Below are 17,432 nucleotides of genomic sequence, written 5' to 3'. Positions count from 1 at the left end.
TTTTTTTTTTTTTTTTTTTTTCTATATTATTTTTATTATTATGTGGAAGTAGATAATGTGATCATTAATCATACAGATATGTACATTTAAAAACTGAAAATTAAACTTCAGCCTTATGGTTTGCTGGGAACCACTAATTCACTCAAACTGTTGGTGCCCTTTCAACTCCAAAAACTAACAAATATATACTTTGCTTTTAAAAATATGTATAAACTGACTTGTATACAGGGGAACACCACAGAAATATGCAGCCTCAAGCTACAGCTAAAAGCACAATAGATCAGATGAAATGATGGATAAACAAAGTTTGCATGCCTAGATCATTAATTTAACTGAAAAAAAGAGAAACAAAACCTCATCTGCCTGTAATACATGACATTTCAGTCAGTTTTGTCCATTGCATACTTTGATGCTGACTACTGAGATTGGTAAGAATTTATCAACAGTTTTTGGAAGTCACTATTCAGAACCGGCCATTAGCTGTACCACAACAGTTCCAGAGATTTTCCAAGAATCCTGGCAAGACCTAGAAGCTAATGGGCTCTAGAAAAGCCAACCATCCAACAAAGACGTTTCTAAGAAAAGGGAGGAAACAAAGAAGCAGTGGCTAGTTTTTGAACAGCCAAATTTAAACAAGAAGAAAAGAGAAGGAAAATAACTATGGCCAGTGCTGTCTCTGTGGCCTCCAATACCAAGCCAACAAAACACTAGAACAATGCAGTACCAGCATGTGTTTAATATGACAGAAATATGAAGACACAGACACAAAACACAAAGAGCAATTAAATCTTGTTTAACTTTTTCAGACTATAAATTGATGTACTGGATCTGGCTGGAATAGAGCTAATTTTCTTTCTAGCAGCCTGTATGGTAGAATCATAGAACATTCTGAGTTGGAAGGGACCCATAAGGATCATCGAGTCCAACTCCTGGCACCACACAGGTCTACCCGAAATTTTAGACCATGTGACTAAGTGCATAGTTGTCGTGGTTTAAGCAGATAAACACCACACAGCCATTCGCTCACCCTCCCCCCTCCCTCTCTGGGATAGGGGAGAGAAACAGGAAAGTGAAGCCCGTGAGTTGAGATAAACACAGTTTATTAAGACAGAAAAATAATAATAACATTAATAGTAACAACAATAATAATGATGATAATAGTACTACTACTAATAATGTGTACAAAACAAGTGATGCACAATGCAATTGCTCACCACCCGCTGACCGATGCCCAGCTTAACCCCGAGCAATCCGGCCCCCCCAACTAGCCACCCCTCCATATTTTTTAGCATGACGTCAGATGGTATGGAATACCCCTTTGGCTAGTTTGGGTCACCTGTCCTGGGTCTGTCCCCTCCCACCTCTTGCTGCACCCCCAGCCTGCCCGTTGGCAGGACAGAGCAAGAAGCTGAGACGTCCTTGGCTTGGTGTAAGCACTGCTCTGCAACAATTAAAAGACCGTGGTGTTATCATCACTCTTCTCATCCTAATCCAAAACATAGCTTTCTACCAGCTACTAGGAAGAAAATTAACTCTGTCCTAACTGAAACCAGGACAATAGTCCAATTGCTTCTTAAATTCAGAGAGGCTTGGTGCAGTGACTACTTCACTGGGGAGCCTGTTCCAGTGTGCAACCACCCTTTCAGTGAAGAACCTCTTCCTGATGTCCAGCCTCAGCTTGACACTGTTCCCACAGGTCCTATCACTGGTGGTTTTGGAGAACAGGTCACCTGCCTCTCCATTCCCCCTCGCGAGGAAGTTGTAGACTGCAATGAGGTCCCCACTCAGCCTCCTCTTCTCTAGGCTGAACAGGCCCAGTGACCTCAGCCGCTCCTCATATGTCTTCCCTATAAGCCCTTCACCATCTTCGTCATACTCCTCTGGACACTCTCCAACAGTTTTACATCTTTTTTGTACTGTGTTGCCCAGAACTGCACACAGTACTCGAGGTGAGGCTGCACCAGTGCAGAGTAGAGCAGGAGAATCACGTCCCTTGACCGACTAGCGATGCCGTGCTTGATGCACCCCAGGATATGGTTGGCCATCCTGGCTGCCAAGGCACACTGCTGGCCCATATTCAGCTTGCTTTCAACCACAACCCCCAGATCCCTCTCTGTGTGGCTGCTCTCCAGTGTCTCGTCAACTAGTCTGTATGTATAGCCACTTTGGAAACGTTTTTGTAACCCAGGAACATTTATTCTGTTAGGTATTCCTTTCCATAATGTATCAAACTCCAAACATTCTTGAGATTCTTTGTCTTTCAAATTCTGTTACAAATCTTGTTATAAAATCTGTGGGACAGAAGACTATTTGATATTTCTAAAATCTACAGAAAATACAAGAGTAATATTTATGCCTTCTACTCGCTCTGCTCCATCCCATTTAACCATTCGCTTCTTTTAACAGATATTTGAGTGGGTATAGTAGAAAAAAAAAAAAAAAAAGGGGGGTTCAAGGCAGTCTATGGTCATTTCAAAGAGACAGACAGGAACAAATGCAATTTTCTTTCTTCAGCTGTGTGTGATTTTTCCCAGTTTCTCTCCCCTCCCCACATACTCCTGTATGAGTGGCTTCTCCATTAAGATGCATTCATTTGGATGGAAGTTTCAGTGCAAGATAAAAGAGCTGTATTCTTTCTGCTCCGCTGCTAAGGTCAAGCAAAGAATCTGTGTTAAACTGCCAGTTTTCTTTGTGATACGTGAGGCAGCACAGAACACAAATTGCATTTCTACTCACTCTTCAGTGCAGCTCTTCTTTTAAATGCCACAGTATTGACAGTAATCACTGAGCTGAACAGATATGACACAGAAGACACTGATGGAACAAATAAGGCCCATCCTTTCTTGGTTTTCCAGTGCTAACATAAACAAATATGTATTTGATTAACAGTTTGACTGGAGAGGTTCTGAAAGACAGAAGACCCAGCTGATAGGTACATTTTTAACACTGTGCCATTGTGAGAGACTCATCGTATGTTAAACATCCTGAAATTAAAAAAAATAAAAAAAATAAAAAAATACAAAAATTAAAGTGGGAATGAAATAATAATAATAATAATAATGATTTTACAATATTTTATCAATCTATGACATACTCCTGGTAAAATATTTTATTAACAAGGAATACACTTAAAGTAAGTTTATGAGATTGATATAAATAATTTTCAAAGGTAACATGGGCTCCACACATTGTACTAACATAAACAGGTGGTATTTTAAATTTCCCACATCCCTCATAAATTCTTCCATATGCTATATGCTTAAAGGGAGAGCCTGCAAGTAAAAATAATAAAATAAAATAATAAAATAAAACAAAACAAAACAAAACAAAACAAAATAAAATAAAATAAAATAAAATAAAATAAAATAAAATAAAATAAAATAAAATAGAAATAATAAGAGGAGGAAGTAAATAGAAAGTCATAAACAAATAATTGTACCACAAACCACTTAATGATTTGTTTTTTATTTTTTTTTTAGCAACAGGTTATGCACTATACCGGAAAAGAAACATTCATGATACTTGCCTACTGCTCTGATCTGAACTTGACCTGTTATCCAGGGAAACTTTAATTCCCTCAGGAACTTTTACAGTGGAAGCTAGTATTCTGTCTATCTAGATAATTTTCTGAGCAACAATGTATACTATAGCCTAATTTGTTCCCAGTCCACAGCTTGCTATTTGCTTTGATTAAATTAACATCAGTGGTGAAGATTTTTTTTTCCCATGAGTTCCAACCCTGTAAAATACTCATTTTATCAACATCATTTGTGAAAGAAATGAAGAAGGGAACGGTTAAAAGTTTCTCAGAACAGAAATTTTAATTTCTGCATTTTTCCTGCTTACATGTTAAGGAGAAATACACTTTCTCATAAGCTTGCTAGCTTCTTTTAATTACACCACCCGAAAGCTTGCAAACACCTGAAATTGGTTTAATTAATACAGAACCATAGAATGGCTCATGTTGGGAGGGACCTGAAAGATCACCCATGAGATCAGGGACCTGAAAGACCACCCATGAGATCAGGTTGTCAATGGCCCCGTCCAACCTTTGGGGATGGACACAGCTTCTCTGGACAACCTGTTCTAGTGCCTCACCACAATCAGAGTAAAGAGTTTCTTCCAAATATCTAATCTAAACATTTCTCTTTTTTTTTTTTTTTATTTTTTTGGTTTCAAACCAATACTGCTAGTCCTATCCCTACACCCCCTGACAAAGAAACCCTCCCCAGATTTCCAGTACCTGCTTTTAGGTACTGGAAGGCTGTTACAAGGTCTTCGTGGAGCCTTCTCTTCTCCAGGCTGAACTACCTAAACACTCTCAGCCTGTCTTCATATTTGAAACTAATATTTGAAATTAATATGTGATATTAATACTCATCCAGCAGGTAGTGATGCTTTAGAAACAAATGATGCAGCTTCACAAACTAGGTTGAAGCATCATTCTTTTTAAGTAGTTGACACTGAAGAATGAAAGGCTTTCAGCCACCAAATTATTATATTCTTGAAATATACCATCACAGTCAATCAGTAGAAAGTATTTTTCTCATGAGACTTGCACAACCTTTTATAATTATTTAAAGATGTTGGAGCTAATGACTATTTTCCATTAAAGAGTGTGTGTTACTTTACACTTAAATAAATGATTTTTGAATATATTTCAAGGATATGTTTATTTAAAACTTTATAGCCATTGGCATTTTGTTTTGATTCTTCCTCCTACTACCATTTGTCCACATTTGAATACAGGGAGGTAGCTGTTTGTTTATAGACAAGTGTGAAAAGAAATAAAAACTATAGAATGAGAGCGAATGTTCTTGGGTCACCAGGAACAAGAGAAAACACACAGGAATACATGCATTTTTGCTTTGCATCTTGACATTTTTTCCCAGATTGGAGGAAACAGAATTTAATTTTATTTCCCAATACCAAGTGAATTATATCTGTACACCACTGCTGGTTTGGAGTGTGGATGGTTCCCATTCTTTCAAGAACAGGGAAGAGTCTTACAAATGCTGGGCCTCCCACTGATTTCACAAAGTGCTGGGTACTTCTAGGGCTGGGGGGCCACAAACTCCTCTCAGTTCTGGACCATCATAAGAACAACACATAGCAGAAATATTGCTTTGCTTAACACTCCATAAATTAAGGTTAAGCTTTGATTTATAAAGCCTTGTCAAAGTCTGAGGCAAGGTTCTACAACATAGAAAAACAAACAAACAAACAAAAAAAGGCTGTGTTTGGAAGATTTGTACATTTTCTATTCTGGAAGGCTATGGCAGATTCCCTATGTTGGAAAGCCAGTGCATGAGAAACACAAGGGAAGTCAAAGATGCAGGAGAAGAATGCACTAACATGACCCCTGTGTTCTCTCTGGCCTCCAGAGACCCCTAGAAGAGGTTGGGGTATAATCATGGGCCAGCAGCATCTAGTAGGTGAAGCACAAGGAAAAGAGAAAGTCTGAAACAAATAATCTTGCACATGAATTACTGCCCTTTCTTTCTATCCCATTATTCCCTTACCATTACTTTTACACAACTTTGTCCATTGTTCTGTTTCCTCCATCTACTTTCTATACATTTGGTGGATTTTTTTCCCCTGATTTCTTATTCTTTATTCTTAGTTTCTGACCTGTGGTGTATTCCTCCTTTCTGTTGCTATTTTCTATCTCCTGTTCTGCATTATTTCTAATTAGCTCCCCACCCTCAAATATCACAGCCAATTGAGATTTTGAGTGCATTCTTTAAAAAAAAGGAGAAGCTTGTATGATTTACTGTTTGTTGTTACATCAGACATTTAATAACTGTTGAGAATCTTGGTCAAATTTCATGGAGGAAAGATTTCAAAAATGGTCTTTTGACTTCAACTTTATAAAAACAGATTAGTAAACAAAGAACCTAGTGAGAGAGAGAGATTATGATACAAATTTGAAGCTATTATTTGCACTAGAAAATCCACTGTAACTGCTATAAGTGAAAGAAAGGCATAGGAAAGGAGGCTTCTACAGCTCACAGGGGACTCCTTGATTACTGTGATACACTGTTCTTTCTTCTCCTCTATTCCCAGCAAGGAAGTGTCTCTAGAGCATATTTGCAAACCTATAAGTAGGCATCATAAGGCCCAGGAAATGCATTCCTGCATCATAGCAGCAGTCTATACTATCAGATTTCATATGAAGCAGAACCCTGCTAGACTGACTGTGTGTGATGAATGAACAGATGAGCATGTCACCAGGCAGCCCAAATGAGATTATTCAACGAGCAGAAAATGCCTACAGGTTACTTTTTGTTTCAATTGAGAGAGAAAGGAACATCACTTTTATTTAAGTTCCAGATAAAACTTGAGGGAAAGGGAAACTTTAGAACCTGTCTCACACTCTGAGTGATTTAAGAAGAATAAGTTCTGTGATTCTGAAGCCATCAATGATCTGACAATATTTGGTTCTGAATATTCTGAGTAAAACACTGGAACAATGGTACATATCTTGCAGGCTGCTAAAGAGAAGTATCTTTAAAACACAGTGTATCCTGCTCAACAGGCAATATTTCAGTATAACGCAAGCTACTATGCTGGTGGTAGGTTAGTACAAACAGTCAGTAAAGCAATCACACGATCTGACAGAGAATATGAATTACAGCTAGAATTACTTTATTTTGCATATGTGAAATGGACAAGAATTACAAAATTACAAAACTGCATAACACTTTCATAAGGTTGCAAGGAACAAAATTGAAGAACTGCATTCAGCTAAAGAACTACGTGTACCAGTCTCTCAGCTGACTTTTTAAAGCTCTTATTTTGCAAAACATTATGAAACTCATTTTTTTTGAAAACATAAAAACATTTCTGAATTCACTTGCTGGTTCCCCTTCCATAAATAGTTTTATTTATTTATTTATATGTTATTTAAAAGGATAAAGTGTTACTTTTATGGCAGTTAACGGAGTTGAACAGATACTTATTTTGGAGGGCAGAATCACAATAGCCCTACCTAGCAGTTCCTCAGATAATATTTTATAAAACTTTTTTTTTTTTTTTTTTTTTTTTTTTTTTTTTTTTTTTTCCCTCCACTATTTTATTTTATTTTCTCCACACAACTTGAGGCAAAGTGGTTTCAGCCAGTGTCTCCACTGGGCTCTGTTTAGTGGGTGGGTAATGCATTACCAAACAGCCGTAGCTTCCAGCAAAGTGAATTCCCAAAATCTGTAAGAATGAGATGCTGTACTGTGCTTTAATTCTATTCAGTACCTGTCAGAGCTGTGTGAGAATACTTCTATAGGTTCTTCTGTAGTTTTTCCTCAGATTGGAAAGGGAGCAAATAAAAATAAAAATAAAAATAATCAGAAAGTCTTAAAAGCAGAAGAGGAGACTAATTAAAGTCAATGGACGAATTAAAAGTGGAAAATGATTAGCAGAGGGATGGAAGGAAATAAAATGAAAAGTATGGAAAGAGAAAGATAAAAGAAGTAAGAGAAGGAAAAAAAAAAAAAAAAAAAAAAGAAATTATTTCCTAAATGTGCTTTCAAGATTGTCCCTAATGGATTTCATGACATCCGAATTCTAGCAGATAGCATGTGCTGAAAATGCTGCAGATGGCTCAGCTCAGCAGCAAGGATGGCTTGGAAAGAAAACAGTTCCTGTGGCTGCCTCAACAGACTGTTTACAGCAGATACCTTCAGTGCCCAGCCATTGTCATGAAACAATGCTTGTTCCCTTATTTGAGGCTTCTGTCTGGGTGCTTCAAATGGCTGATTTGTGTGTGATTGAAACTGGGGGGGGGGGGCTTGATAGTTCAATTCCTGCTGCTGAGGAACAGCCCCAAAGGTTTCCTTTCTCTTAACAGCAAGCAGTGTTGAGTGGGAAAAGCAGAGCAGGATTATATCTATGAAATGTTCAATGTATAATGAAGGCTTCCTTCAAAAAATCACACCATGAAAAGCACATTCATTAATGTAACCTTCCATGGCTTATAATCACTTCACATCATAGTTCATATGGAAGAGGTTTAGATGGAAGTCCTCAATCAGTGAATTCCATTTCCATTAACAGAATAGATAGTAGGTTTTTGCAAGTTGTTAGCTAACAGAGCTACTGACCTTCTATCTGTACTACTACCTAACAGATGCTTCCGGTGGCCACTGCTGTTAGGGTGCCACCTTAGCATGTTTCCAATTAGACAGGAGTCCTCACACCCTAAAAGGATGCACTTCAGCTGTGTGTGAGGAAACACTAATGTCTGGTTTTGTACACAAATCTAGTCTTGAGACCAGTCTCTTAAGCTGTCTGAACATAAAGAAAGATGCTGGTTGTATACTAATGTATACAACTACTATATACTAATATATACAACAATATATATAATATATACTAGTATATACAACAAATATATACTACTATATACTAATATATACAACAATATATACTAATGTATACAACCAGCCACAAATATACCTGCCACAAATTCTGAAGATTTTCAATTAATTTCATAGTTTGGTGGATCATAGTATTCCTCCTCCTCTATTAAAGAGTTTGAAGACTGTAAATGCTTCTGTTCATGTGTATTTGCCTATTAATGTTCATTATCTATGTTAAATTAGCATAAGACAATTAGACTAACCTTTCACCAACCTGTTCTCTTCAAAGACTATTCCATAATCTGTTCCATCTTACTTTTAACAAACAGTTAAGGACATGCAGAACACTCTTACTGTCCAAAGAAATTGACTGCCTGAAGATCTCAAGATCTCATACATCTTTAATAACATGTTTTAACATGTTTTAACTCATTATTTTATTTATTTATTTATTACTTAACTGCTTACTTCTCCATTAAGAAATACTGGTCTCTTTCCTTCTTAATTTCAAAAAACATGTCAAATTTTCTTGATTATCATAACATTTAAATATCCTAATTTCCCTGTATCCTGTGCTAAAGCGGTTAGCCAGTGACTAGCCCGCTTTGCTACTTTACCCAAGTAGGTATTAATCATCTGGATGGCTTGATGAGAAAAGATGCAAAGACCAATCTATTCCAATTACAGCTGAATCCAGTCCCATTCACATTAAATCACCGTATACATATGCAAGTTACGCAGTGAAGAATCAAGGACTACTATTTGACAGAGCTATTTGAATGTAGTCATAGTCACTTGTCATTATAAATCAGGTAGCATCAACCCTTTCATCATCTCATTTGGTCTTCTGTGAACTCTCTCCTGTTTATCAGATGGTTTCTGATAATTAAAAAGCCAGAACTGCAGACAGCCTTCTAAGTAACTAATTGATATATTACATGTGGAAACTATCCTTTTAAAAGTAGGAGCCATAGTTGAACCCCTCCATACTGAATTAAGTGAACTGACAAAATTAGGGAAACATCTTTAACTCATTTCTCCAAAGCAAATAATTTTGACAACAAGGTCTGCCCATAAAAATAAATAAATAAATAAATGTATTTAATACTTTCAAGTAGATAGCAAACACACTGGGTATGAACAAAGAATAACAGAAACCAAGCCAGAACCACTAGAATCACCTACTTAAATTGTAACAGTCCAGCAAAATACTTCTAAAACAGGATAATGCATATGGAAATGCACAATTCAGAGTATCTCTAGACATGTACAGTCCAGGCAACTGAGTTGAGAAGAGTAAGTGACTTCAGGCTTACTGCAGATGCTTTCCTATATGTAATCTCTGTGAAGTACACCTGAACAAAAATAACATGTTAAACTCAGAGGAACAAAAAATAACTGTCAAGAAGAAGCCAGAAAGCACTCTTATTTCCAGTACGATCACTAATAGAATAGCATGTCAATTTTTGGAATTCATATTCAGAAAATGATGTGGAAGTAGTAAAGTACTCATTTTAAGGATACAAAATGCTCTGAGCAGGTAAAAAAAAAGCTTCTACAACTGAAGTTTCAGATGCTCAAATGATTGAAAAGAAGATCAAGGTGTGAACTGATTATTGTCGATAGGCATTATCAGAAAGTAAGAGAATAAGGAGCTTTTCAAAGTTGTTAAAAAAGAAATGATAAGATAAAATGGCTAGAAGTAGAAATTACACAAAATTGAGCCTGAAATGAATTCAATATCCTATTTGTAAAGAGAACTGAAGCATCAGAATATTTTGTTAATATATATATATATATATATATATCTCAAAATTCTACATTTATAATGTCTTCAATGCTTAATCTAGTTTATAAGAAGAACTGAAAGCTGTCCACACCCAGGGATGTGGTTGCCTAGCATCGTTGTACTTTATGTACACCCCTTTTGTTTGTTTTTCACAGACAATACAGCCTACAACACTGATCTGCATATAAACTGCATATACAATTCTTCATTGGAACAATGACTGTAATTCAGTTTACATCACCTAAGCCATAGTGAATTTAGATGGTGTCTTATAGTGACCAGTTAGGATTTTTTTATTATTATTATTTTCTCAATGTATATATAACTGTCAAGAATACTATGCCTTTTCTGCTGTACCCCTGCTAGTATTCTGCTCTCTCCTTCCTTTCCCAGCCTTGCACTGACGCTTTTCTCACAGGATGGTGAGCTGAGATAGCTGACAGAGGATGTCACCAACAATTGAGAGACCTGACCATTAGCAAAACCTCTCTATTTGTGATCATGATAAATGGACTTCTCCAACTTTATTATAAAGCTTGAATGAATGGATTAAATCCAAAGCTGGCAGAGATGCAGTTCAGTTGCAGTCTACTCTTAACTGAGCTGACATTTCGTGATGCCAATGCCAGTTCTTCCAACAGTTAAGGTATAACAGAATGCTCCACCTTATAGGGAAAAAAAATAAAAAAATAAAAAAAAAAAATGTGATCAGCAAGAACTTGTGTGTTTTCAACAGAAACAGGCAGGTAGTTGCCTTCCACTGAGAAGTCATTCCCTGCCAAAGCTGATATACTCTAATGTAAAACCTGCTAAAAAGTATAAGTGACCTTGCATGTTGCCTGCAGAGAAAAGAGCTGTCTCATATTTTTCCCAGTGAAGGATTTATCACAAGTGTAATATTATTTTGAATACATTGTATATCAGATATACTCTGAATAGCATCAGTTTAAAGTTTCCTGACTTACACCAAAGATAATTTTGATCCAGTACACTTGAAAAACAGATCATTATTTTTAAAAGGAAGCTACTGTGCTATATTCCACAAGTTATGAAGCATGCAACCAGAGCTTCAGAATAACATATGCTTATATGAAAGGATAAAGCTCACTGAAGCACAATACATGTATATTATCTATAGACATATGGAATAGAAGTTGGACAAGGAAACATTTCACTGAGGTAGTGAAATTCTAGCACAGTCCTCCCTGCAACTTAAGTAAGTGTGTGTTCTGGGATAGTGAGCCTTGAAATGATATAAGACCCAAATGTTACTTTCCAATGTTGGATCTATTGATGCCAGCAAAACTGCAAAACTTCTAGCTCTGATCCTCAGCCTTTTCCAGTGCAGTCTGGATCATGGACTGATTTATTTCCAAGGGGTTAACAAATAGCTGAAGTGAACCAGTTCTCCAGGATGCACTTCATGGTGTGAGAGCTGCTTCTGTTTACTGGGGACTCTTGCAATTAGGACTTTCTTAAAATGAATAGACACTGAATTTGCTTTATTGAGACTGAAAAACAGGTAAACTAAACTAAAAAATAGGCAGTCTGAACCTCAATTAAAAAAAAAAAAAAAAAAAAAAAAGCTGGGCATTTAAATTTCTATGACACAAGTTCCTACATCGTAAAAAACATTACTGTTTTTCCACAGTATGGAACTTATTTTGTACTCAAGATCCTGAAACTAATCAGATGAGTCACCTGTATTTGTAGATATAAAGTGTTTGACAAAAAGGAAATCAACAGAGAAAGCAAACCTTCTCTAACCAGCTCAGGCCAAGAAATTCATCTCTTCACATTATTCCTCAAACAAACAAACAGAAAACCTCTTCTTTAATTCCTTCTCTTTCCCTCTGGATAGATGGCTTGTTCTGAATTTTGTTTTTGCTTATTTTAAGATTGAAGCCTGGAGAAATTTATATAATATTTTCCAAAATTACATATTAAAACTAAAAATATTTTAGTTTAACAAAACTCTTTGGGTAATTGACGATTCTTTTATTTATTTGTTTATTTAAGTGGCAGCAAATTAACTGGCAATCAGTCTGAGAAATAAAATCTGAAAAAAAAAATGTTTTCTGTAATGTAAAAACAGCTTATTAGAAAAAAAAAAAAAAAAAAAAGATATGTAATTTATTTATTTATTTATTTATTTATTAAATCCTTTTCTCAACTTAAATGCTATTTTCTCAGGACAGGAATAATGAAACTCCTTTTGCATACACCTATTCTCCCTATCTCTTCATAAAAGTATAATTCTAGTTACTAGCTACCAGAAAAAACAATAGATTATCTTCATACCCTTAAATAAATGAACTTAGTATTAAGAAAATAAAAGTATTAAGAAAGTATTAAGAAAAGAAAAACACAAAACAAAAAAGAATAACATTTCATTCAGCCCAGAAGATGCATGTACAGGTAGATTATGGAGAAATCAGCATTTAAAGGCTGCCTAAGTAATATATATTATAGTTTATATATATTATATATATATATAATATATATATATATATTATATATATATAGTAATATATATATATAGTAATATATATTATAGTATATATATTATAGTAAAATATAAAGTCATATGTATATATGTGTATATATATATACATGTATAATATATATATACATGTATATATATATATTAAGGAAACAGGAATTTTCTATTTTATTTGCTAGCCCAGGTACATCAATTTGTTTGTTCTCTTTGGAAGTCACTGTACATCCCCTCAGTTAATTATTGTTAATGTTTTGCAGAGTGTGCTGCAATTAATTCTTGTTACTAGTGTAATTAGTTTGCTAAATATAAACAAGTAATGCTTGGCCTCAGAATTTAGAAGCTCTTTTGTGTATGCTTTGTAACACTCCAAAACAGACCTAAAACCAGAGGCTTGAGCTACATCATGCTAGGGACCATGAGAGTACTGGGCTCACCAAGAAGATGTGGGTCTAAAAAGGCATTTGTTATTAAAACCTGTTTCAAATCCATTAAGATTATTAGGGTTTAAAACTTGTAAGTCAACTTGAAGTAGTTTTGAATGGTTCTGAGCTGACCTGAGATCTGTCATCAAACCAGAGAAGACTGAGCATCAAAACCTTTTTAAACTGGAAAAGCATATACATTTAGCATTAGAAATCTGTAATTTCAGTATGGATTCAAGTAAAAATCAACAGAAAATCTACCTTTTCTCACATATTCTTCAACTTTTTTTTTTTTTTTTATTCCTTTCTATTTATTTATTTATTTATCTTTATTCCTTGTTTTAGCCTTATTTTGGTCTGAACATGCAACAGAGCTATGGCAAAGTGTATAGCTGTGCTTGATGGCAGACACAACCCACACGAAGTAACAAATTAGCATATTGCTCTGAAAATCTAAACAGTACTATTTTAAGAACACTTTGAAGAGATGACTCATTGTAGGGAATCTATAATCTACAATTACGATACAGAAATCTCTTCCCAGGTGAAGAGCTTAGTACATTTTAACTAAATGCCAGTATTATCTACTATCTATTATCAGAACTTTTTGTTTGTTTTTGTTTTTCCCGTTTATAAAGTAGTGACTGCTTCCCCACCACCACCCCCTCCCCCCGAACTAATTTAGAAATGTGAAGTGACAGTTTTTCAGCCACTTGCAGTTTATATGTTATTATCCTTATGTGGTGAGTATCAGGCTTGGATGTGCTGAGTTTACCTTTTTTAACCAATTCCTGTGAAATTTTTGCTAGAGTGAATAGCCCAAATAACAAGAAATTGGCTGTCCTCATGGATTATCTACCATTTTGGAAAACAGAACTGAAGGGACAACACTGACAAACCATAGCAAATACTCTATAACTACCAACACCAATAACACATCCATTGTTGTTGTCCCCTTCCTTATTCCTTCCTGCCCACATGAAATGGCCACCCACAGCCCCTTAAAATGTGTGCAATTGTCAGTGCAAAGACCTCATACACATACACATAGTATGAAGTGGCACAGGAGAGCAGAAGACGGTGGGAAACAGAAAATCAAAATGCCCAGGGGATCCATAGAAGTGAACTGTGTTCAGGGTAAAATGATATCTTCTAACATTTCTGCAATTTGGCTCTTAAAGAAAACTCTTTCCCAAACTCATTTATTTAAAACTGAACAAAATGAAGAACTGAAAGGTTAAAAGAGATATAAAAGATGTTTGTTTCCAACTCAGCAACTTAACCCCGGATATTACTCCTTTTAACATGGCTTAAGAAGGGAAGGAGGAGGGAGAGGAAGAAGGAAATCAAGATATTACCTATATATCATCTTATACATCACTTACCTATCAAAGTCTAGGATGAAAATGGAACATTTTTTCCCCCCCTCTCTCTCATTCCTATGCTACCCTGACTCTGTTTTTGTAGTTAGATGCATAATTTCCTAGACAGAGTGAATCTAGGTCACTAGGAGAAAGAAGAGCTCATATTGTAGAATGGAAGGAGTCCTTTAGGCCTTTTTCTATTTTTAATTCAGTGTAAATTAATCCTAATCCTGCATAAATCCAGTATAAATTAATCCTGCCTAAGCACCAGTCAGAATGTTACTCTATGGTTTATGGAGTAACACCAGTTCTCCCTTATCTCTATCAGCATGCCATCAGTTGGGCTAGCTCAGTATTCCACTGAAATATTTCATGCCCATTCCATGGGGAAACTCATAGCAAATAAATGATTAGAAAGGAGTCTGCCTCTTTTCTTCTAGTCTTAACTATCTCGGTTGCTGTTTTGTTCCCCAGTTTATCTCAGAAAGTTTTCAATAATCCCACTGAATATCATACTAGACATTTCATCCCATTTTTATTTCTCTAGACCATACAGACACACAATTCTTCTTAAATAATTATCTGGTCTGTCTTCGGAGACATGTCATTACCTTCTGTAATCCACAGTTTTGAAGGCTTTAATGTCATGAAATCATCAGCTAAGGTTTTCTGAACAATGACACAGTGGGATTTAAATAAACTTTTGTTTGTTTATTTTAAAATTTGTGTTCTAAAACTCTTAACAGTAAATGGAAACTCTGAAGTTTCCTCAATAAGTATATAATATTTAGCTGTTATGATTCAATCACAATGTAAATATGGTACAGCTTGCAATATTTTTTGTTTTGGTGAATGAGTGTTCAAAATTACATAAGTCTTACAAGAATGTTTGGAAAAAATTGCTGCCATCTTTTGGGTGCACTCAGGAAAAAAAAAAAAAAGTTACATTTTGCTGAAAGTTCCAGCTGACACAACCTGTACATCTGCTTTACCATAGATAAGATAATTTGAAACTGCAGAAAGCAGCAGAAAGTTATTCTGAGATAACCAATATTTTCTTCTTTCCCGTTTTGCATAGTGATCCCAGCATAATATCTGTGCAAGAATTGTTTGTCTGGTTAAGGATTACTGGTGGGAATTAGCTCTCATTGAAAGATATGGCACTGAAGTTGAAGCCAAATATAAAAAGAAAACACAGATTATGGATATACACAGGAAATTATATCAATTCCCATTATTCAATTTTACTATATATGTTTTTTATATGTATCTATACCTGGTCTTATTGTTTGGATAGGAAATAAAACTTGTTTAATCTACTCAACTGTTACAGTTTAGTGTTTCAGATTGTTTATCCTGAAATTTGGAATCTAGCCTTTATATATTATATTTTGTTTGGTTGGTTATTTTCCTCTTCTTTCTTTTTGTATTTCCTAGACATGTAATAAATGTTTGTTGTGTGGCTAGCTTAATATACTGGCTTCTAAGACAAACACTGCATGTTCAGCAAAGTCTTTTTAAGAACAGGGAATGCTAGTGTCAGTGAGAATAAATAAGAGGTGATAATATCTAGGAAAAAGAAAATGTTGTCTGGAGAAAATAATTACTCCTCTTAAGAGATACCATTGTCAGACAATAGCATATCTTGCCAGTACTGGACAGTGATATTAAAATATGCTGCAAATCTACCTTATCGCCTGGCATGAGACTCAGACATGCATTCTGTACCTGACGGGACGGGAGAGGAGAGTAACACCAGCTGAGCCATAGTGATACTCAGCAAAAAAGTCAAAGGAAGATGTGGGGAAGAAAACACTGTCACTGTAGGCATCCTCCACACTTTGCACATAGAGCTGACTTGTAGTTAGTAACATTTCTGCCTAGGCTCAAGGAGGCCAACAAGTTACATCAGCACTATCCATCACTAAGTGTTGCAGTGACACGAGCACCTGCTGTAACACTAACAGCAGCAAGCTAACAACTCTCTCCTCTATACAATAGAGACAAGGTTGCTTTTTTAAAAATATCTAATAAGAAAAGGCTTATATTATTTAACTGTAAGAAATTAAGCTGACTCACTGCCCCAATCATGAATTATAGACCTTTATCCAAATCATGTGCAAAAAAAAGGAGGAAATTAAATCTTATTAAATCATTCTTATTCTGTGAACTTTACACTCCCAGTTCACCCCTTCTCCCAAAAAATGCTGCTGCTGAAACTTACCGCTTTTGCCAACTCCCCCTGCTCCTAGCATCACCACCTTGTACTCTCTGGAGCCTGCTGAAGAATTGCTGGAGGAGCTGATCATTTCATTTTCTAGCTCCATCTTGCACGAGGCAGAAGAAGGGAGCAAAAGGGAAGAAAAAGCAACTGGCAGGTGCTTTCTATGATCTTAAAGAACTATAAAATCTCCTTTAAAAAAAGAAAAAAAAAAAAAGCAGAAAGGAAAGGTATAATACAAGAGATTTATCAGCCTCGCACTCGCTGCTGTGCCTGTGTTAGCAGGAGAAGGTCTCATAGCAACCACGTTAACAGCTTCCAATAAAAATCTCCCTCTGCCCCCTCCCAGCTCTGTATCATTCTCTGTGTTTCTCTTCCTGGACAGAAGCAGTTTTGTGAGGCTCAAGAGCTCTGATACCTCTGGGTGTTGCTGTGTCATTGGAATCAAATTTAGCAGAGCCTCCAGAACAAAGAAATGGATCACATTTCCTAATTATGACGCTTATTATTGCACATACCACTTGCTTGAATTTTAAACAATAAAAGACTACCAGAAAACCTCCTTGCCACCTTGGAGTTAAATGTTCATCCTATGTTCAGAAAGTTTGCTAGATTTACATTTAATACAATCAGAAGCAAAATGACTAACAACTTCTACAAGTCTTTGTTCTTCATGAAGCTACTTGCAAAGTTTTCTAAAGTTTAGCTTGTCCCGAGATCATTTCATTTTATTTCAGTTTGCATCCTTTATTTGTAGAAATAAGCCACATATTTTGAAA

At 35.7% G+C, this 17,432-nt stretch overlaps 1 protein-coding gene across 1 annotated transcript in view; it reads right to left on the bottom strand.

The window, feature by feature from the left end:
- The window catches only part of RIT2 (Ras like without CAAX 2), a 204,326-nt gene extending 187,492 nt beyond the window's left edge, over positions 1-16,834 (bottom strand). The window contains exon 1 of the mRNA XM_032205905.1: positions 16,657-16,834. Coding sequence (XP_032061796.1) covers positions 16,657-16,759 — 103 coding nt within the window. The 5' untranslated portion in view covers positions 16,760-16,834. The remainder of the gene's footprint in view (positions 1-16,656) is intronic.
- Between the last annotated feature and the right edge of the window lie 598 nt (positions 16,835-17,432).

This window comes from Aythya fuligula, chromosome Z (assembly GCF_009819795.1).
Source record: "Aythya fuligula isolate bAytFul2 chromosome Z, bAytFul2.pri, whole genome shotgun sequence".
Lineage (NCBI taxonomy): Eukaryota > Metazoa > Chordata > Aves > Anseriformes > Anatidae > Aythya > Aythya fuligula.
Note: the sequence above shows the minus strand (reverse complement) of the source record. Positions and strands in the feature narration are given on the sequence as shown.